Source organism: Orussus abietinus, unplaced genomic scaffold (assembly GCF_000612105.2).
Source record: "Orussus abietinus isolate OABI.00-Male unplaced genomic scaffold, Oabi_2.0 scaffold74, whole genome shotgun sequence".
Taxonomy (NCBI): domain Eukaryota; kingdom Metazoa; phylum Arthropoda; class Insecta; order Hymenoptera; family Orussidae; genus Orussus; species Orussus abietinus.
The window spans coordinates 177,078-198,940 of NW_019395987.1; the positions used below are offsets into that span (position 1 = coordinate 177,078).

The following is a 21,863-nucleotide window of genomic DNA, read 5'->3' on the forward strand; positions in this document are numbered from 1 at the left end:
CCGAGCGCGCCCGAGACGCCCGACCACGGACGGACGTCCCGTCGCGGCGAAAGAGACGGCTAGTAGGAGAGGGAAGAGCGCGATGACGCTCGCGCGCGAGAAAGAGAAGGAGCAAGCGCCGCCGGAGGGGCGGCCGCTCGGCGGCGAGAGAGGGGGCGCAGGAAGGGGAAGCCGAGTCTGGCGCATGCGCGGCGGGCGTGGGAACGTCGCGCGCTCAGACAATCTCTGGCGGACATGCGCGCCGGCCGAGGATCCCCGAACACGGTCGAGCGCGCACGATCCAAGGCCCCTGGGGGCACAGTCGCCTATTCACCGGTGCTCGGTAACTGGGTGTTGCGACCGCGCTCCTCGTGGAGTTTTCACGGCGGTCAACGCGGGGCAGGAGCGCCTCTCGCGAGTCACCCCTTGCGGTGCTCTTCCGGGATAGGCTAGAAAACACAAAAATAATGGGAAGTCGATCCGTTCTTCGGATCGGGAGGAACTCACCCACGCGAGCGCGGACATCGTACACCCTCGATCCCATTCCGGAATTCGAAGCGCTCGTTATCGCATATGCTTATAGACCGTGAGCGTTTTCAACGTAAACGATTAATTTAACGTAAAGCGATTATCTTGCATAAAATGAGAGGCGATAAGCCCAATATCGCGTACACTAAAAACGATTATGCGGGAGGGAATTTGTAAACGCACCGGTGACTGACCCTGCACATGCGTTATACCCCGTCTGCTTAACACATTGGCTGCCACGTGCATTTTATTTGACTGGTATGTCACCCGAATATGGGTGACGTGGCAGTCAACGTGTTAAAGCGTCCATCGTTAACTTCGATCCTATAACCCCCTCGAAATGTACATATCCGCCCTCTAAGCGTAAAACACGCGATTACCGCGAGTACGACATTTGTACCCTAGGCAACACGGACATTTAGTACATTTCATTGAAGCAACTGCAATGACAACCACGTCGCATGCCCCGGACATAATTGCCATAGGCGTCCGACACTTTTACGTGCCGCGCCGCAAACGATAGGTACTCTTCGCCGTAACGATTACAGGCATGACCGCACGCACTTTACACGCGTGCGCGCGCGGTAGCGCGTTTGCTCGCTCGTCAGGAGTCGTCGAGGGATAGGGTTTTCTCTCTCTCTCTCTCTCCCTCGATCTCTTTCTCCCCCGTCTCCTTCTCGCTCGCTCGTAAACGGAAAGAAGTTGTCTTTCGGTAGTGACGAATGGGACAAAAGGGTTAAGCGGTGAAGGCGACGATACGGGGAATAATCGTCGGACACGTCGGACGTGTGCCGCGATTGACTGTCGGGGTATTTTACGGCGTCTGACCGCAGGGTAGCAGGGGGGGATGGGGACGATCGGGCGGAAGAAGCACGAGAGACGTACCGAGCCTTCTACGTACACCTATACACGCATCGGCACGTTCATAAGCGTTTACGTATGCGTCCGTACACGTGCAGGTAGAAAGTGCGCGCGTCGGTGAGGTGGCGGCACGCGTGTCCCTCGCGGAGATCGCGATCTCTCTCTTTCTCTCCGTCCCTCTCTCGATGTTTCTCCGCCTTCTGCTTAGTCTTCTGTCACGCATCTTAGGGCCAGGACGACGTCGCGTTACGAGGAATCCCCCTTTGTCCCGACGCTTATGTTAACGTTACCTTTAACGGCAACACCCAACAACTCGAATCCTTCCTCAAGATTAGACACCAGGTCTCGAAGACGATCCCAGATGACACCCTGGAAATTAACCTTCGAATTCATGGCGTTACGTTCATCGGCCTTTCCTCGTTAAAACCCTCGGATACTAAATAAAATACTGGAATATACTTACAATGGCAATCTCTTGCCCGTGAAATCTGATTTTTTATATTCCGATGTTATAAACCGAATTACAATCGTCCCTGGGCAATTCGATTGAAAAATGTATCGAGCACGATAAGCGCTCGTTAATTTGGTGGCATCTAATTATCCTCTTGCCGCATCGTATCGGATAGTATCACGGCCACGTGGCGTCAATGCGCGCGCATCGCGACGCGCCCGCCGTTTCGCGGGTCCACGCGCGTCGCGTGCGAACGACGCCTTACTTGCGCACGCGCACTCTAGCAGGGCGCATCATTTACGTCGGAAAGCGGGCCTAAAGGCGTGCTTTACGCGCCCTTAGCCACGCAACCACGGGGCTACAAGGCGCGCGCAGCGGGACGCGAGCACGGACAAGGCATATTTTGACAACCACCGCAGCGTATATCCCTTCGCCCGACTCCGTGCACGTAATCGGCATACTCGTCTCGAATGCCAAGCACGTAAGGTGCGCGGACCGACGCGTCACGCAGGCACACGCAAACAGGGGACATTTCGGATACTCGGGACGTCCGAAGAGGACTTAAGGACTCTTAGAAAGTTCAAATTCGGTTTTCCTCCGAGCCCTTTGGGAATGCACGGTCAAACGGGCAAATGAGAACGGAGCGATAAACTTGGAAAGATAGTGATTACCTATCGCGCATATTATACCGAGGAAATTCATAAAATGAGAATCTATAAATATACCTAAGATACTGACGATTAATAGAGAGGGAGCCGGTACAACGAAATTAGCAGTTGACGTTCAGCGAGACTCTTTAAACGCGGATTTATGATATTAATCCGAGATAGGAAACCGTAATTACGATCGCGATGGAGACCGCTGACAGGGCGCGCCAGATAAAGATTCATTCCTTGTCATAGTCCGATATTAACACATCCGCGATCCCTGACGTGAATTCACGTCTTTTCAAGTTCTATTGGTTGCCGATTACGTGAATTCACGTCATTTTAAATTTTATATCTGGTTGCCACTGACGTGAATTCACGTCTTTTCAAGTTCTATTCCTGTTTGCCGATGACGTGAATTCACGTCATTTTAAATTCTACTCCTAATTGCCGCTGACGTGAATGACGTCCATAACGATACGCGATACGAATTTGCGGCAACCAGTTTCAGAATTTCATTATTTTCGCCGGTACTCAGTATTTGAAACGGAAAAAATTTGCGAATGTGTTAACGGGGCGACCGGAGTAAGTTTATATACGAGGGCGACTACGGAGCTCTACGCAGCACCCCGAATCTCTTGAAGGCCTAAGGACATTTCGAGAGAAAGGGTTGGGTCAACCTGTAGAGTCGCGGCCGACCGCGATTTGGAATGTTCTGGGAAGGGACGTAAAATGCCTCGACCAAGCGACCGGATGGCGACGATTGACGCTAATGCCACCCATCAATTCGCGCGAAACCCCAGAAATGTCGTTACCGCGCCGCGGCCGAATGCGGTCGCCTTCGAACTTATATATATATACGCAGCGTCGGCCGAGGAATGGCAAAACCAACGAAAACCCGAAGACAAGCTCGGTGGACAAAACCGCGGATAATAAAGGTTCGTTTATGGTTGGGAATGAGCGCGTTCTCGCCCGCAAAAAGCCCTTCCCGCCTCCCTACCTCGCCGGGCTCGCAGAGGCGCGCGCCCTCTGCTCGGCTCGAGATAAAAAGTCAAGCTCTACTCGGTCTTCTGTATGTCCCAGGCCGAGAAAGAGAGCCCGTTCGAGACTTTCGCGGCAGGTTGGCTTGCAATTAGCTTCGCTCGCGAAAGCTAGGAAAGAGCGGTGCCATTTAACGAGAAAGCAATCTGCGGGGCTAGAAGGAAAAAGGGTCGTTCCGGTTAACCTTACATCCATTAATGGGATTAACTAGCCTTTATCGCCGTTACAGGGTGCAGGCAGGACCGGACACGGTCCAAGTGTTTCGAGACAAAAGAATCCACGGACTTTTCTTATATCCGGGATGCAGAAATCGAATCCACGAGACCGTACTTAACTCGTGTAGGGGTATATTAACGCTAATAAAATTACGTTAATATTCGTTTGTAAACACTGAGAAATAAGCATTACATTTTCTTTTTTTTCTTTTCTAATTGGGAGTGTGTAAAGTAAAGCTTCATCGTGAGAATCAAGTCTTCATGAAAGGCAGCACTTAGAGGATGTAATTGAATATTATTTGAAATTTGCTTATCTTGTAATACATGTCCGGCTATGAGAATTTATTAGGTTTCGCAGCGAATGATCGGCGTTTGGTCAAATGTATTCGATTAATTGTTGACATCGAAATTTCGCGGTCCTCGGAGATTTCGGGGACGAATTGAAGCTATCTGGAATAACATCGGCTCGGGTTCCGACTTAATTTGGACGAGTGAGCTTGCTTCTGAGGGGCAAACGGTTCGTTTAAGGGAGATCGCATCGGAAGGGGTGGATTGATTTACACAAGGGAGCGGAAATCGGCGTCGAATTCATGAGGCCCCTCCGGTTCATCCCCGCACCTCTTCCCGGTGGAAGATCGATTCGGGCCCTTTTATCGGGACACTTTGGATGCGTAGAGGGGGCGCGTTCAAAACGGGACACACAATGGCAACTTCGGACCTTCGAGGTCCTTGCAAAGGGGTTGGCCGCCATCGCGATCCATCATCTCGCGAGCCTCCCCGATGCATTCGTGCGGGCAGGTTCACAGGACGAAAAGGGGTTGCCCGGAGCGGCAGAGTAGCCTGGAGGCTTCCGTGGGGGCAACGACCAGGAAGTCGAATATTACAAGTCCCGCTTAGGTCGTTCTACGACTTCCTGGCTGCTCCACTTTATGCGTTCTCGGATTATTCACCTCGGAATGTATTCTGCTCGAATGCTCCTGGCTCGCCGCGTATCCTTCACCGTCCCAAAACGATTCAATAGGATCTCGCAAATGATTTGCTAAGAGTAGAAACGAACAAATTATTTCACGAGAATTATATAGAATACCATAAAAAGTACAACAAAAAGAACAGTGACAAAAATTGTCCAAATTCATATTTTGAAAAGATGAACTGTCATTTTTTTATGGCAAGACTCTATTAAATCAAGCGTCGAGAAAGAAACTCGAATCGGTCTTTGGATTGTGACAAAGGGAAATAAATAATTTCTCCTTCTATGTAATCGTAAATGCCGACCGTTTTTATCCCGAGATCAGACCGTTCCGATATTTAAGGGTGCAATGTTACTAGCGCGTGGTGCTATCCTAACGACGTCGGGCTGAAAGGAAACTATTTTAGTCTGCGAAGAAGTCCGTCGAAGTCGAGACTCGACGAGGAACCGCAAGGTCGTAGATAAACACCGATGAAATGGAAAAATAATACGGCCTTCCGTCCGAGCGACCCCTTTCGCAGGGAGGTGCTCGGCCGGACCTAAGACCCACCGTTGGCAGGGCCACGTGGCGCGGCACGTGACCGACCACGTGCATCGGGCCGCTGCGCGCGCACACAACGCATCCGTAGGTGCACATATGCGAGGATCTCAAAACGCGCTCGCCCGCACGGGCGAGTGCGACGGGAAATAAAGAGTATAACGGGGGAAACTGGGGGCTGAAAAGAGAAGGAGAGATTCGGCTCCATTGTGCGCGCCGGCCCTTTATTCAGCGGCGGTAGCTTTAACTCGCCATATTGTCAAGTGGCACTGGCTAAATTTGTTATTCTATTGGATTACCGGCGTGTACCAATACGCCGAAGGAAACGAAAGGGAGAATATGGAGGGGGGAGGGGGAATATCTCGGGGCTAAACGAGCGATATGAGGAAACGTCGGGGTTTATGCGCAGATTTGTTGGGGGGATGCAATTGTCGGCGCATGATTTTTATAGCTCGGTACACAAAACCCACTACCGTTGCGATTTATTGCGCACTTCAGATGATTTGCCCCCTCAGTTTTGACGGAATACTAGCGCAGCGTAAATGACGCCTAGGAGGTATTTGCATTAAGAGCGTGGTCGAGCCGTTGCGGCGAGAGCTAAGTATTTTGTGCGGATGGCGCTGGTGGGCATAATTTGTACTTGTGTAAATGAAATAATACAAGAAATGACGTGTCTACCAAGCGAACGACATTCCTCGAGGTGCGAAGATTATGCGCAGTAAACGCGAATAGATGGCAAGTGCGGGAGAGATTCCCGGGTCGCGAGGTCGTATTACACTCGTACACCACTAATTGTACCGGCACGATTAAGCTTAATATGTCTAGAATTACGGTGTACCGTGTACACCGGGAGCACTCCTGCACTTGGAAAAAAGTACGAGCCGCGAGGTGCAACCGCTAACAATTATTCCTCACTCGATTATTTCCTCAAACCACGCGGAAGAGAGAAGGTAAAACCATGTAACTGTTAGCAAGGGAAAGCTGAGCGTGGATTTTATGAACCATATTCTTTGTGAACTGTAAGTGTGGCAACACCACCAAATCAAGCCAAAGCCTCTAATTTCAGCTCCCGTATACATTTAGCAATATGGATGACAAGCCTACGCAATTAGTTGTTGCGGGTATTCAAAAAGCATGCAAAAGGAGCGAAGTATCCCTATCAACGCGGCCAGCCAATAGGCAAAACCATAATTACTTTTGCTGTTGCAACTATGTCCGAGCGCCTGCAACAAGATACGTTGCTTGGATCGAATAATACGAGCTGCAAAATCATATGATCCCTCGAAAAACCTGAACCAGTTATGTGGAGTCTATTTTCATTTAAGGGAAACGCATGGATGTTAAAACGCAGTATTTTGCGGATCGATCAATGGTTACGATTCCTAAATCATAAAGCATAAGAAAATGTCCGCCTTATGCAAGCTCTCTGATTACCTGATCTATTAAGCATCGTTTCTTAAACACTTAGCTGTTTCTCTTCGCAATCACCTTTACGCTTACGGAGGGAAGTTAATGGCCGCTTTTCCTTTCGCTCGTTACCGTTAGACCGAAAGTAAAGTCGATTGACCGACTAATTTTCAGAGCATTAAAGACAAGATATTTTCTGTAAATACAGGACATTCGTATAGAGCACAGTATTCTAGGACTAGGGAAGAGCGATGGACGAGGACGGGGAACAGTAGCGGCGACCGACGACAACGTTACGAAGTAGCTAACGGACCACCTCGATCGTCTCTGCAATCTGTCTCGATCGGTAAAGTAGAAATCGATGCGCGAACTAGATCGGTCTCCGGCGACTCCGTTTCAGTTCATTCGGTGCTTGAGACCACTCTTGCGTGTAGCGGAACAAAATCACGCCACCGAATCGATGACAACCGAAATTTACGCAAAAGCCCTCTATTTGCATCGAAAACTCGGCATGCATCTCGAACGTTCTCAGTTTGGACTCTTCCACGTTCATGCGATTCTTTTTACGTATATAACCTTTTTGCTACCGAGAGAAAATTTCACTGCCGAGAGAATGTATCTTTTAACGTCTAGGGATCTGAGGTAAATTATTAACTCTTTATTTAAATTGCAAAAAACTACTGCACAACAGATAAAAGATAAGTTTATTAATAATGCACCTAGAAAATATAACGTAATAACGTAATTTCGTACGAAAAGTTTCAAAGCACGAGTATACCAAAAGTCCTACGTCACATATCTTACATTGATAATGCGTTTGTCCTTGCACCCAATTTTTAATACAAACAATACTCTTTCTCAATCCGCTTTTTCGTTTTGTTTTCGCGCTAGAGTAAATCGCCGGGAAGGGTCTACCGGTACTATACCTAAAAGGATGTTTATCCGCAGATCTAGGAGCGCTTTGTCTACAATCGTCTTTATGGTATTTCCGTAATATTTGTCTTATTAATTCAAGATGAAAAGCAGCTATGTAAATATCTTAGGGTGTTTTGTATTAATATAAACAATAAGAATTCCAAGCGGCAATATCTAACAAATGAAAAAAATACTCCTTGGCGAGCGTCAGGCGTTCGGTGACTATAGTCACCGTTAGTAGCGAAAGGGATAAACGAGTCGAATAAAGTGGATCCAGAGGTTGGAAAAGGAAGAATCGGACGTATCCACACGAAATACAGTGATACCGAAGGCGTCGAGACGGCCGATATAAAACCGGAACCTACGAGGTCCTCGAATAAAGGTAATTTAGATGCGTCCTCGGGTCACGACTGCCAACCATTACCGCCATTACCGGATCCCGGCCCATCTCCTTCCACCCCGATCCGTCCCGTCCCACGCCCGTTGGTATTGCACCCATGCCGTCGATAATGCCGGTGAAAACCACGAGGGCCGATCGTTCGACGGCGCTCGCGGCGCTGCCGCGTCGGAGGTGGGGCTGTTGCCATATAGGTGGGCTCTCGGTACAACGGAACCGGCAAATCGCCTTTGTCCAATGGGCGCGAACGAGATAGCGGAAGTGGTGAATCGTCTCCCCTCTGGGCGGACTCGCGTGTCGCGTGTGCGTGTCGCGTGGCGCGCATTCGTGTATGTCTTTAGGCCGCTCGATCGGAACCCCGACCCCGTACAACGTATTTCCCCGAACTCTATCTACTGTCATTGAATTAGCTCTAGCGGGTTGCGGTCCTAACAGGAAAGAGGAGGCGGATGCCCCATTCAGTCATTTTCCGCCGGTCAGCAAAGATAAGTTAACTGAGGCCGTTGTTTAAGGTCCAATCGACTGGTATTATAGAAAACAAGGTTTGTACATCCGTACGATCATACGAGTGAACCAAATTATGATCGGGGAAGTATAGTTAAAGAAATAAAATAGATGTTAACCCTTTGCGGGCTACCGCCGCATATATGCGTTCGACGTTTGGTCCAATATTGCCTGCACGTATTCATGAATTTCGCCCGTATGTCAAAAGAGCTCCGTCCCCAAAGGGTTAATTAAATCATTTGGCGAATTTATATGATAGTATACTATACAGTGACGGTAGTAGTCTATGATATCGGATGACGTAATGATCTCGTTTTCAGAAGTAACGCTAAGGGTACATTTTTGTTTATACTTCAAAATGTCCAGTCAGTCTTTACTTTAATATACGCACGCGTTTAAATGGTTTCAATTGATCCGTTTATCCTGACCTCGCGTAACGTGATTCCCGTAATGGCGTCGATTGTCATTGGGTTGGTCGCTGAGTGTCGCAAAAAACCGGAAGGCGGAAATGGATTCAACTATTTCAATTGTCCGACAACGTGCTCCGGTTGAGTGGCCAAACGATCAATCGATATAAACGGGTGGAACCGGTTGATGCGTCATGACATAAACCGTTACCGCTATGCGTGCACAAAGCAATGATTTATATTTTTGCTAAAATGTTGAACTTAGACGAGAAACGTAATTCCACCCACATTTCCGTTTCATTCGAATGAGAAATTCTATTTGTTTGATCAGAAGTGACGTCATCTTCTTTGAATATTTCATTATCCGGGCCTAGATCAAAAGTCATTCCTTACCGGTATATATCTGAAATTGATATTTCCGGCAGCTAACACTTGGGCGTTACGCTTTGGAAAATTCCGCGAGTTTCGCGGTTCTCCCCAAGGCGTATTAACTGGTGCATTGCCATCTCTGTTTTTTATCCATCTCTCCTTGTTCGCGTGGGAGGCACCGAATCTCTCGGTTCTCGCATTACCGATCGTTTCTCGACCTCGTCCACCGATTGACCCGCGATCGAGACCGCCTCGTGATTTGCGTCGAGTATGCGAATGAGACGGAGGAAGGGAAGACAGAGAGAATCCGTTGGAGAGAGAAATCCACAGCGCCACGACACGCACAAGCACTGGGAATAACGAACGCAACTCGACAATAATAGTGCGGTAATACTCACTTGCAATAAGACTCTTCTCGAGGCGAAGACACGCACACGCCGCCATGCTTGCACGGACTGGGCGAGCACGAGACGAATCCTGGAAATGTAAAGAACGTGTCATTAGGTCCAACGAGAATTGAAAGTACCAATACGGCGGTCAGTGACCAAATCAAACGACACCAAAATAGACAAATAAAAATGATATTGTGTGCCGAAAGTTATTTCAATAATATCTATGACTAAACCATGTTTTTTCGTGACCGCCTCGCGAGGGTCAACGCGTTAATTTCCATTTTCATTTTGCTAGGCTAATTATGGTTCGATGGGGCAGCGACTTGAGAGGTTGCCTTTGAATCTCTTTGCATCGAGGGCAAGCGCAATCGATCAAGGGAATTCAGGAAAAAAAAGAGACAAGGGAAAAGAAGTTAAGGAGCCGAGGAGGAGAAGTCGTGCAAGGGGATTCCGGGATTCATTTATCGACGACGGTAATTAACGCGGCTTCCATCGAGAGCTCGGTGGCGGCCCTTTGACATACCGAGTAAAGTGAACTTTCATGTTTCTTATGCAACAGAGGCGAGGAGGAGAGGAGAAAGGAGAGGCAGAGGAACGAAGAGGCGAGGGCGAGGAGAAGAGGAAGATAAAAAGAGGAAAATTTATCGTGGCGTATGACGAGGAAGTCTATCCCCGGTACCGTGGAGGATAAACACGAGAAACACCGAGGCGGAAGGTGTAACAACCGATATTAACATAGGCGGCGATCAATCAAAACCAAAGCTAATCGCCTCGAATGTTTAGCCCATGCCTGCACATACTCTGATAGCTGACGTAAATATGTAAGACTCCCTAATCGATAATCACGGATAGGCGAAGTTTATTCCAATCCACCGTGGAGTGCCAATTCTAACATCACATACAACAAATACAACAATTCTCCTCGGTTAGAAATTGGTATCAAACTCTGAAACAATTATTCCTTCCAACGATTCCTCGTAAACTCTATCGAGTTCGCAAGAAACAAATTAACCACATCTTGATGCGATCGCACCTCGTTACCCACCCCGACCCCGATGTCGCCAGGTCCCTATCACGGAATAATAAATCTTGCAAATGCAGGCAGTTGTCTAGGTGACCGTAAGCGGCAATTTAGCCACGGGTTCATCCACCTAGTCCGCCGAAGCTTCGCCCGGAGCTTCTTCGCGCGAAGGAAAGACGACTTGGCAGAAGCGAGTGGTGCACATCCTGCTTAAGTTGCCGGAACTTCGAGTGGAATGGTTTCACACGCGCTCGCGCGATGATATATGTATATCTCCGCGAGCAGCGCCGCCGTGGGACAGGGCGGGAAAGAGACGTCGCGATGCGCGTGAGGGAGAGGGAGGGAGACACCCTGGACGGGAGTCCCGTCCGCGACCGGACTCGCCGCAAAGGAAGATCCCAACAAGGAAGATCCTTGGGAATTTCGAGCTCGTCCTCCTCTTTATCGCGTTCAAGGCCGTTCCTTGAGCGCTCGAAAGAACGGAATCGATTATCCGCCCGACGCATCGTTGACCGCGCGTCCACAATACCGTTTGATAGTCCTGCGAGCCATAATTCGAAAAGCACGGATCCCCATAAAACGCGCCTTCTAGAGTCCGCCCGTGATCGCAGGGTCGATTAAGGTTAACGTATCGCGATGTCTCTCCCGACGAGCTAAATCACCCAGAGAAAGCTTGCACTTAAAGCTCGATTAACATCCCCTCGCCGACGCGCTACCCGCGCAAGCGTAATAACCGCCCGGCAAACAATCGCTCGGCATGGACCGCGGGACCGAGACGGGCGGATCGAGAGAAAGAGGAAGAAACGATCCAAGAGCCTCGGATGAACGTACTTATGTTTTATCAGAGTACCCTGCACCAAGGGCTGCGGATTTCGTGTCGTCTGCCTGGCCTGTGCTCCGTTCGCGATCACCAGGAGCTCTCAACCTTTGCCAAAAAGGTCCCGGCTGTAGCCGATATGAGATATCAAATTACAAAACCGATGCATATATTGGACATAACAAAAAGTTGCAGCTAATCGTAGAGCTCGAATCTGCAGGACGGGCGACAATTGCGTACAACCCCATCGATGGAGGCGAAATGGAAGCAAAGGTATCCTTAGGATGGAATACCGAAATAGAATTTCCACGCTATTTCTACATTTGGCGCGTAAATTAAATACGTAGCATTTGAGTGGAGGCGTTACACGGCGCACGCACTCGGTGGCGATAATTACCGCTCCCAGCTCCCATCGCGCTCCCGACTAGCGATCGACTTTCTGGGCCAGGCCGCGCCCCAGCGACTCTCCGCGAGGGGATCGGCCTTAGCTCGGGACGTTCCGAAGTGTGTCGATCCAGAAGGAGAAGAGGGCGGAAGGCCCGTTACTTGACGTCGCGTGATGCCGCGCGGACAATGAAATCGGTTGTCGCCGTTAGAGACGGCGGCGGCGGCTGCAGTGGCGGCCTCGGCCTCCGCCAACGACAAGACGGATGAGATCAGTTAAACCAAACTGCCTTCATGACAAATCCTCCGCTTCCTCTGGCACTTGCGCGCGCGCGCGCGCTAACGTGCCTCGCTCGCGCGACCAACAATAAGTGGTAGCACCGCGGGTCCGTACGGCTATTTCGCAATAACGGCGTCGAGGGCGTTAACGAAGATTAAATCGCGTAAAAGCTTGCTCTCGAATTGGTCTTAAAATATGAGATCTAGCAGGCTGTTCGGAGATACGAACGAACACAAGAATATTTCACGAGATTTGCCGGACTTCGTTATTAAAAAGAAGTAACATTTTTATGGCTGTTTAGTGTTTTGCGACACGCGGTCTAGTTGAACGATGAATGATCGTTTGTGGTGATGGATTTGGATTTGTAGCAAGAGTCCAGTCGCAGAAATGATAGTGATTTATTGTTTGAGGGATTTAGAATATTTCTTTTTTTTTTTCCTTTTTTCAATAAGACTCGAGTAATTGTAAATTCTAGTCCGGAACAGCTTTCGAATTACTTTCTTTTATTTTTATTTACATAAAGAGTAGCTTGATATGTGATAGAACACTATCTTCCCATAATTGTGCGTTGTTGAGCGGGAAATCCGTCGGAACAGGGAGAAAATAAGTCCCTGATATGGAAACTCGGCTTCACCCGATTTCTCCTGTGTGCCTTTGCCTATTTGGATGAGCATCGAACTGGGGCGATACAGTGTAGCCGGGAAACCGTTGTTAATTGTTGTCATTTCAGGACTTAATTTAAAACGACCCGGTCGTATTTTCCTCTTCCTGCTACGAGTGCATTGTACGCAAGATTAATTAACTCGTTGAATGCCGCGGGAGAAATACCGTCGCGTCAACCTATTTACGTGTATGTACCTATTTTTAACGTGCAGAAATTGAATACTGTACATGAAAAATAAACGTGTAATAATGAAAGGAAAAAATCATGAAAGAACATATTGAATTGTGAAATATAAGAAATTATTTTATTTTTTAGCATTTTTCAATTAATTTTTAATCTTCCATTTTCCTATATCAGCGATGAGTCGAACTGCTATCTAACGTGCTTGGAGGATTAACGTGCCACATGAAAGTTACATTAAAAAAAAAAATCACTCTTTTGCGTGAAGTCAGTCGAGAGCAGCGAATTTATGGAGATCAGTGAAAGATAGAGAAATTTGTGACATTGTATTTGTAACATTTGGGGAGGAAAGAATAACGACGGTAAACGAGCATTATTGTAACTGTCTACCTGTGGTTGTTTCAGTTTTCTCGTCCCCTCACGTTATGCCAAACTACGGTATCCAGTTTCTTAAATAAAACTAAAATGATATTCCACACATTTGTAAAATTCCGCTGCATCGGTTATATCGCAAATTATGTGTTCTACAGATTTCTTCTGCAGGAGCATTAATTTTACACTAACGCTTTTAATCACATTTATCTGAAATGCAATACCACTACGTTAAGGTACCCAGTCCCAAGGAGAAATTAAATTAAAATCCTACAAAGAACAGGTTGGAAAGAAGAGGTACGTGGAACTGCGAAAAAAGATCTCGCTAACATCGGTAAACCCACTCGGTGACGTTTAACGGTTCCGTAACGACATCGATTACTCGATATCGCATAAATATGTGCGCACACGCGCCCGTTAATCGAAAAGGGTAAGCGCACACGACCTCGCGCAATAATACTCGCGCGATAATGCGATAATGAACGGTGTAATCGTAGGATTCGAATCGCCGCGAGTGCGTGCCGTCACGCGTATCGGCGGAATTGCGTGTAGTTATGTCCCACGACTAGGGGCCATCGACTATCAGCCATCGATCGCGGTACTGGTTCGCGGTATCGGCCACTCGCTCGTTCCGCGACTGGAACGTGTGAAATCGGCATCTCCTTACGTAAATCAACGAACGAATACGTGAATGCACCTCGTCACTTCTAGGATGTTTCGTGGAAAGCTTATCGTTTTATCGAAATGTCAATTTGGCATGCCCGAAGCAGGTGCTCCATCTCCTTACCGAAATACGTTTGTCGTCCTATCAAACGAAGAGTCGAAATTGGATTATAATTTTGTATGAGGAAATGGAATCCGTGAAGCCGATCATTCCCCAGGCTGATAGAAGCCATTTTCGATTTACCGTTATTCTTTTTACGGGATTCAATTTCTTGATTGATTTGACTAAATACGATTTGACGAAATACGTTTGTCGTCCTATCAAACGAAGAGTCGAAATTGGATTATAATTTTGTATGAGGAAATGTAATCCGTGAAGCCGATCATTCCCCAGGCTGGTAGAAGCCATTTTCGATTTACCGTTATTCTTTTTACGGGATTCAATTTCTTAATTGATTTGACTAGGAATGTGGAGAGACGAAGCCATGATTCTACGACGCGATATGCGTTAACGAAGGCGAGGGTCGAGTCACGATCCGATGGATTACGTAAACTCGTCAATGGTAGTGCATCCATGTAAACTCGATACCAGAATAGGCAGCGATAAACGTTATTAACGCCATTCTCAAATCCTCATGAGTAAAGTGTTCCAGCGGCGAGGAATATTCTTCATTAACCGTTTAAGGTGAAGTGAAACACGTCGAGGAACTTGATCAACGTCGATAAAGAAGATTTTTCTAAATTGCTACGTTGCCGACGTTCGTTCTTATATTGACAGATGTGTCGAATTATATTGTGTATTATACCAAATGGCATACCCCACCTGTCGTTTTCGTACAATAATTATAAAGAAATCGTAGAAAAACTCGAGAAATCCTCTGGATTCATGCTTTCTGGGGCCTTAATTGACTGCGGAGGGACCCCCTGCGCCATCTGTGATTTCCAGGTCAATTCAATTTTCACTCCGAGACCTCGTATTCCCATCGTTTTAGCAAAGAAGCGCATACAACACTTTTTTTGCCTTTATCCCGTTCAAATGCGAGTTTATCGATTACCAGAGTGTTCTAAATTGTCGTAAAATTGTCCTGACCCTTTCGATTCTCATATCAGAGCCTTCGATAATTGTATATTGATCGAAATATGAGAGCTCGACGCCATTTTGGTTCTGGTCTGGACTGAGTTAAAAAATTTTGTTGAAAAATTCTAATTTTTAATTTGTCAGGACAATTCTTAGATGATCAGGAGTGATGTATCAAAGTTTCGGACAGTTTGGTCTAATACCCTTAAAAAAAAGTGTTGTATTCGAATCGACTGATTTGAAGGATGTTTCACTTCACCTTCATAAAAGTGCCCATCGCGGATGCCTCGGTGGTTCGCGCACTCGCAAAGTAGATTTCGCCTCCGGGTCTCTTCTGCGTGTTCCTTCGGAAAATTCAGAGACGACCCGTTCCAAGACTCCTATTTCGTTCCCCTATCGCGATCTTCTGGTACGTGACAAAATGGCGAACACCGTGGGCAGTAAGCGTTCCCGGAACAGATACGCGATACGCCAGGATAAACTTTGCGGCTGTTGCGGTATAACCTAACCCTCCCGCGCATTCTGAGCCGCGAAAGCCGGGACGAGGACGGTGAAGACGACGAAGACGACCAAGTCAATGAAGACAACGAAGAGTCGACGAGGACGCCGACAACGACTCACTTGCTTCCCTCGTTTAGTATGCACGATCGGGGAACGTCTTGCGTCATCCTAACCTGCCTTTTCCCTCTCTGCTAGGCTGGCAACGATGAATGAAATCCCCGCGGAAAGACTTTTACGTCCAGGCCGGTATCTCGTATGCAGCTATGCAGCACGAAGCGACGCACGTTTTTACGCGCAACACAGATTCTCTCTCAGTCGTGCGTCTAATGAATGGCCCGTACGCATAAATATCGTCTTGATTTATCCGCGGCACATTTATCTAAGCCCGGTAAGAAAAATGTGCTTCAAGAGAGGCATCGTCCTAAGTGAATTGATTTTACGATTAAATTTACCTCTATGTATGCATTTATTGTACTTTTCGGTTTTTTGTACTTAAATGAATGTGAAAGCTGGTGATGCCGAAATATCTATTTGCGTTCTCTTCATGAATATTAAATTCGCGTTTTTTGAGGGCGTAATCACTGTAGCCGCTGGATCATCTGCCGCAATGCACTAGAAAAATGGAGTACGATAAGCCATAAACCTGAATGTTTGTTGTTACAATAGGTAAACATTAAACAATGGTGCTATAAATTATAGTAAAAACAACTGACGTGAATTCACGTCTTTTCAAGTTCTATTCCTGATTGCCGCTGACGTGAATCACGTCCATAACGATACACGATACAAGTTTGCGGCAACCAGTTTCAGAATTTCATTATTTTCGCCGGTACTCAGTATGTGAAACGGAAAAAAATTGCCGGTCGCGAATATGTTAAGTTCAGCGCACGGTGGCGATTGATCCCCGCTACAACACTCTGTGGGACCTATGATCAAACCCGATGAACATTCGTGATACTACTTGGCCGAGGAGAGACGACATTAAACGAAAAGGAAGAAAAAATTAGTCCGCAACTTCGTGGCATTTCATCAGTTAAAAGAAGACGAGTGAATGTCATCCCGGCTATGAAAGATGTTTCAAAGGATTTACCTAATTTCTTCGCGAGACAAATTTATATAGTCGTGGTTTCACTTTAACGACCCCTGTCAGTTAGAAAATTTGATTAGACGATTTCCGAGCTGCACCCACCATCCGAATGCACTTTCAGCGCCCACGCGTTCGGCCTACAGCTCTCGATTTTAAAGTCGCCAAATGATTCGGCGTATAGTGCGCAGAATATACCCCACATCTCCCATATATCTGAGCATACCGAGGCGAGACGATCTCGGGCGTGTGCAACCCTAAAAGTTTAAATTCACGGATCAGCGTCTCACGGACGCGCGCCTTACATTCGCGAAGACCAAGGCGTGGGCGTCGAATTGCAGGGCGCGCCCATAGTGTTTATTTTCACCCGGATCCTGTGACATATATCCGCCGAGTCAAGAAGACACATCGCGTCTCGTAATTCCTCGCCGTACTTGGATCCATATGCAAAGGACGCGATTCAGACGAGGAGTCTAACAAGTGTTTGAAGAAAAGTACCTTTCGTGTCAGTCTTGGTCGGGATTGTGCATACCTTAGCGGCAACTGCGAGGTACCTCTATGTTTCATTTACCGCCTTTACTTTCCGAAGGTCGGCTCAGATTGAATCAACATTGTTTGTTAACGGTTAGTTAACGTACAAATTCACTCGAGACGATACTCGTTAACGAGCTTCGGGAAGCAGCCATGGCCCAGCTCCTTATGTTTGGTTTCGATTTCAGGCAAAGATTCGGCTGTTTCCAAACAGGCCGGCCTGCGTAGGACTAAAACAACCGGAAAGATCGTTCCATTCGATAGGTCTCGTCGAAGCGACAAATTGTCCCACTCGACGTATTATAAATCCCCGCTTAACGGGAACCATCGCTTCAACCTGACGAAATGCGGCCATTGTGTACCCATTTCGGAGAGGGTGACGAATTTGCCACATAAAGCTCCTTCCCTGTTCTCATTCTTTCAACAAAGTTTCTTGTTTCTCTCCCTTTCGTAAATCCTCCACTCGGGACAGATTTTATTATAATTTCATTTACATGTACGGCGACATTTACGTTATCTCTAATTTATATCTTAATCCTGATTGCAATTCATTTATATATTTCAAGTACAAGGATTGTACGAAAACGGATGTTCGAACACCGATATTGAAAATATAAACATATTTGATACATTGCATAAATAGATAACGATTATCCTATAATGGGACCCCATTTACGGGAAGTCCGGACTTGCGTAAAACAGAACGTATTTTCTAATCGCATGAATAGTTACGACCGGATTGATCTGAAATGCACACGGTACTCTGAGTAAATTATTGCCGAAGTATACGTTGTTTCACCTTTTCAAATGAAAATTACCGACAATTTCTAGGCGTGGAACTGTTCTTAAATGTCGATACGTGTTCCACAATATCAACGGCATTGTAGAAAGCTTTGTATACGAAGGGGTCATTAAAGGCGATTGATTTACTTCCGCGTTTATCAAGGTAAGTACGGGACACTACAATTGCTCAGTCGTCGGGGTAATCTTACGACATCCGGTGTAAAAATATCTGGCCAAGGTATCATTAACCAATACATTGCCGTCCGCTCCTTATCGTGTACTTCGGTATTAGTCGAAGAAATGAGTCCAGAAACCCGAAATCACGAAAAGCGCGTGTCGCTACTGTGGAAACGATAAAATATTTCCGTTTTTTATTACGTGCTTTACAATCATCAATGCAATTCATTTATTATACATAGTGACTTTCTCTTTCTGACCTCTTAACCATTACTGTAAAATGATGGACTACTAATAATACACGGTGGTAGAGCGCACGTGGCGAACAGACCCTCATAAGAATACCTAAAACCGAAAAAAATCAATTGGGGAAAAAAGACTCGGCGGCATTAGCATCACTCTTCATCTCCTTAAGTACCTACATTTTTCTTCCGATTTCCAAGCACTCTGTGCCTACATTGTGATAGCATTGGATCGTTGCGAATCACGACGATGCGAACATTGTGGCCGGGCCCGAAATTGATCGACGTCGCGCGCCCATTCGCGCGACCGATTCGAGACGGTTAAGTGCGCATTAGCAAGTCCATTAATCACAATTATGCGAATTCGGAGCCTTTCTCCGTCACCGATGCATCCCCGTTGCAGTGCCGGCTAGCAGGGCAGCTCGCCAATTACCGATAAAACTGCTCACCGAGAGGGAATCCACCGCTTAAAGGACTTCCCGTTGTACTCTTTGGCATACGTCAAACATCGGCCAATTTTTGCGAAACTGCTCAATAAAAGAATCCCCATGAAATCGAAGATCGTTCGTCCATGGAGAAGGGGCAGACCCTGGGATTACCATATCGTTCTTTATTCATAGATGAATGCTGAATTTACAAGAGTCCGGAAATAAACGCAACAACCTTCTCAATTATTGTTATAGCCTTGCTCCGGCTCGATAACGACCCGTGAAATATCTCCTTCTGCAAAATGTGCAATTATTTGGCAGGCCGGTCGAAAGTCGTTTTATTAAAGTCTTCAACGGGGCCATTAGTGGCACGGAATTCCAAAGAATCGATGCCAAGTTAATTGACTCGTTAAGTGCGGCCTTTCATGATCGGTACCGGTACAGCCGTTCTTCCTTCAACCCGGGAGCGATACGATTAATTTCCCCGAGCGGTATCGTTAATTCTCAGCCTCTCGATTGTTCGCCACGCGTCCCTCGCCTCCGTCATATCGAAGAACCGAACCTGACCTCCGGCCATGGCGAGCCACGGCTTCGAAGAGAGCCAGAGGTCAGCCAACGTTTCAAACGGTAGTCATATTTCAGGCCTCTCGCGCGGTTTACAGGGCCGCCACATTACCGGCAGTGTTTACCACAAAATCTGTCATGAATATTAATCGGCGGCCCTGCCGATATTAACGAGCCCCGCTGTTCCTCCGACACCGCGGAAACCTTCGCTTCGGTACTTTATGCACCGCCATTACGCGCGTGCGTGCCGGCCGAGATTAAAGCGCGGGAATTTCGAACTGGCTTACGTCCGCGTCGCTCCCGTCCACCCGATGGCGACAAGGGGAAAGGACAGGGGAGAAACGATAAATTTCCTATTTTATGATGTTTTTCTTTTTCTATGCTAAAAGGGTTTTGTAAGAGGGGCAATTTCCGGGCAAAAAAGGCACGCCTGAGAACGGCGGAATCTTATTAGGTGATTGTCGTTTTTGTGATACTTGATCATCTTTACGTGATTTCCTTCTTAAACTTGGTATAACTCTTAAATGTTGTCGTACCTCTTCCATTTGCGAATACTTTGCAACAAATTATCGCTTCTCGAAGTGGACGGAAATGAAAAAATATCCCTGGGTAGATTTTATCCTGACAACGTATTTGGTGTACGGTAATAAAATGCTTCACTTAAGTACGCGCAGAAAAACAAAAATGTGGTTCACTTAACAAAATCGTCTGATTGATTACATTTAGTTCATTACATCAAATTTTTTAGTTAAATCGATTAGTTAGTTTTATGAAATATTTGACTCAAGGAAGTTCCCAGGTTATACAAAATATCAGTGCGATCGCTTAAAATTAAAAAAGAAATAATTCAGTAGGAATTACTTAAAGAGATATGACTTCGGTAGCTTTAGGTAGCGAGGAATGCGCTATACAGAATCCTGGCGTAGAAAGAAGGATTTCTGCGGCTATTGCGTACGCGCCGTAATTTCCCGGACAATGGAAGGTTTGAAGGTAGTTTCTCCGCGAAAGAGGCATGGCGTTGTTAAAGGCACGAATATTTACTTACCGAGAATGTTACGGCCTCGTCATTAGAGAGACCGTGAACAAGAGAGAAAACACAGATATACTCGTGCACTTGGCGTCGAGAAGTCGAGGGGGAAAGGCAGAAAGAGAGAAAGAAAGAGAGAGGGATAGACCCGAACCCTTTCTATTGTATTGTATGTTCGCCAACATTTAAACGAATTTGCATCAAAGCCGCGAATTGCGGGCTCCCTTCTCCTCTAAAAAGAGACTAGACATCGTAAAAGACATCCGGCCATTTTATGTGACTGTATAACAAGCTAAAGTAGAAGGACTTCGCTAATAGTCGTAGCTCATAATTTACGGAAGACTGGCTTTGCGTCGCTCCCATTTTAAGTTCAGCTCCACCATTCGTCGTCATTACAGCCTGAGAGACAGATTTTATTAGCCAAAGTGGGTCATATCTCATCGAGGATTGGCTACATCGCTTTCCTTTAAAATGAAGTTAAACTTTTATTACAGTTTCGCCAATGGTAGGAGCCTATTTCGTCAGTATCATTAATTTCTTCCACTTCTTAATCGACGCTTGAATTATGTTTTTTCGGCATATTTTTCTCCAAACCTAATTGAAACTATCTGTCTAGAAAGTGTAACGCTAACTTTGAGCGATTTTTCTATAATAACTGTAATGAATTTCTATTCTATTCTACAATATTCTATAATCTATTCTATAATTCGTTCTAATTCCAGTAAGCTTATTTGTTCAGTTCAGCTTAAATTAAGGAGGGACTGAAGCACGTGAAGGTGAAATGTATCTTCCGCTAAGAAAGATTTCAAGGCTCAAAAGTTTCAATTTTCATTACTTGTTTACTTCACTTAAGTGTTTAAAATATTTTGAAAATTGGAAAGGAAGGTTCTGTTTATTACCCTAGATACAAAGTTAGCGGTGTAAACGCAAATTATACGAATAACGCGAGAGGGTATCGGAATGCTCGAAGTCTGAATAGTGCGCGTTGTACCGCATTTTCCGCCCTTATTTTAAAGGAGCGAAAAAATTCATCCGTAGACATCAGCGGTATTTACTCTGACGAGCAGGCTCGTAAACCCTCAGCGTACCGTTGAGGTTGAATTTTCGCAAACGTTTCCAGTTGCACGTGAATGCATCCCGCGAAAGTTAAAGTACAATAACCTGCCGACCGCCCTGCAACCATTTTTACAGATCTTTCCGGTTCTTTTCCTTCGTAGGACAGTATCGCTTACAGCGTCTTTACGCTCTGTCTTGCATTTTGGGATGTAAGTTACGTTTTTAAAACTGAAAAAAAAAATATATAAATAAGTCAGTCAAAATGGACCTCTAGTTAACAAATAAATACAATATATGTGCGAAATAATGGATCTGATTAGTCGGCTCACACAAGGACAATATATAGGACCGGGTGAAGAATAAATCAGGAAAAACTAGAAAAGGATTACG

General features: G+C 46.3%; 1 protein-coding gene across 1 annotated transcript in view; it reads right to left on the reverse strand.

Moving 5' to 3' along the window:
* Positions 1–21,863, reverse strand: part of LOC105703866 (neurogenic locus Notch protein) — a 232,227-nt gene that overhangs the window by 174,747 nt on the left and 35,617 nt on the right. The window contains exon 2 of the mRNA XM_012432601.2: positions 9,628–9,706. Coding sequence (XP_012288024.1) covers positions 9,628–9,706 — 79 coding nt within the window. The remainder of the gene's footprint in view (positions 1–9,627; positions 9,707–21,863) is intronic.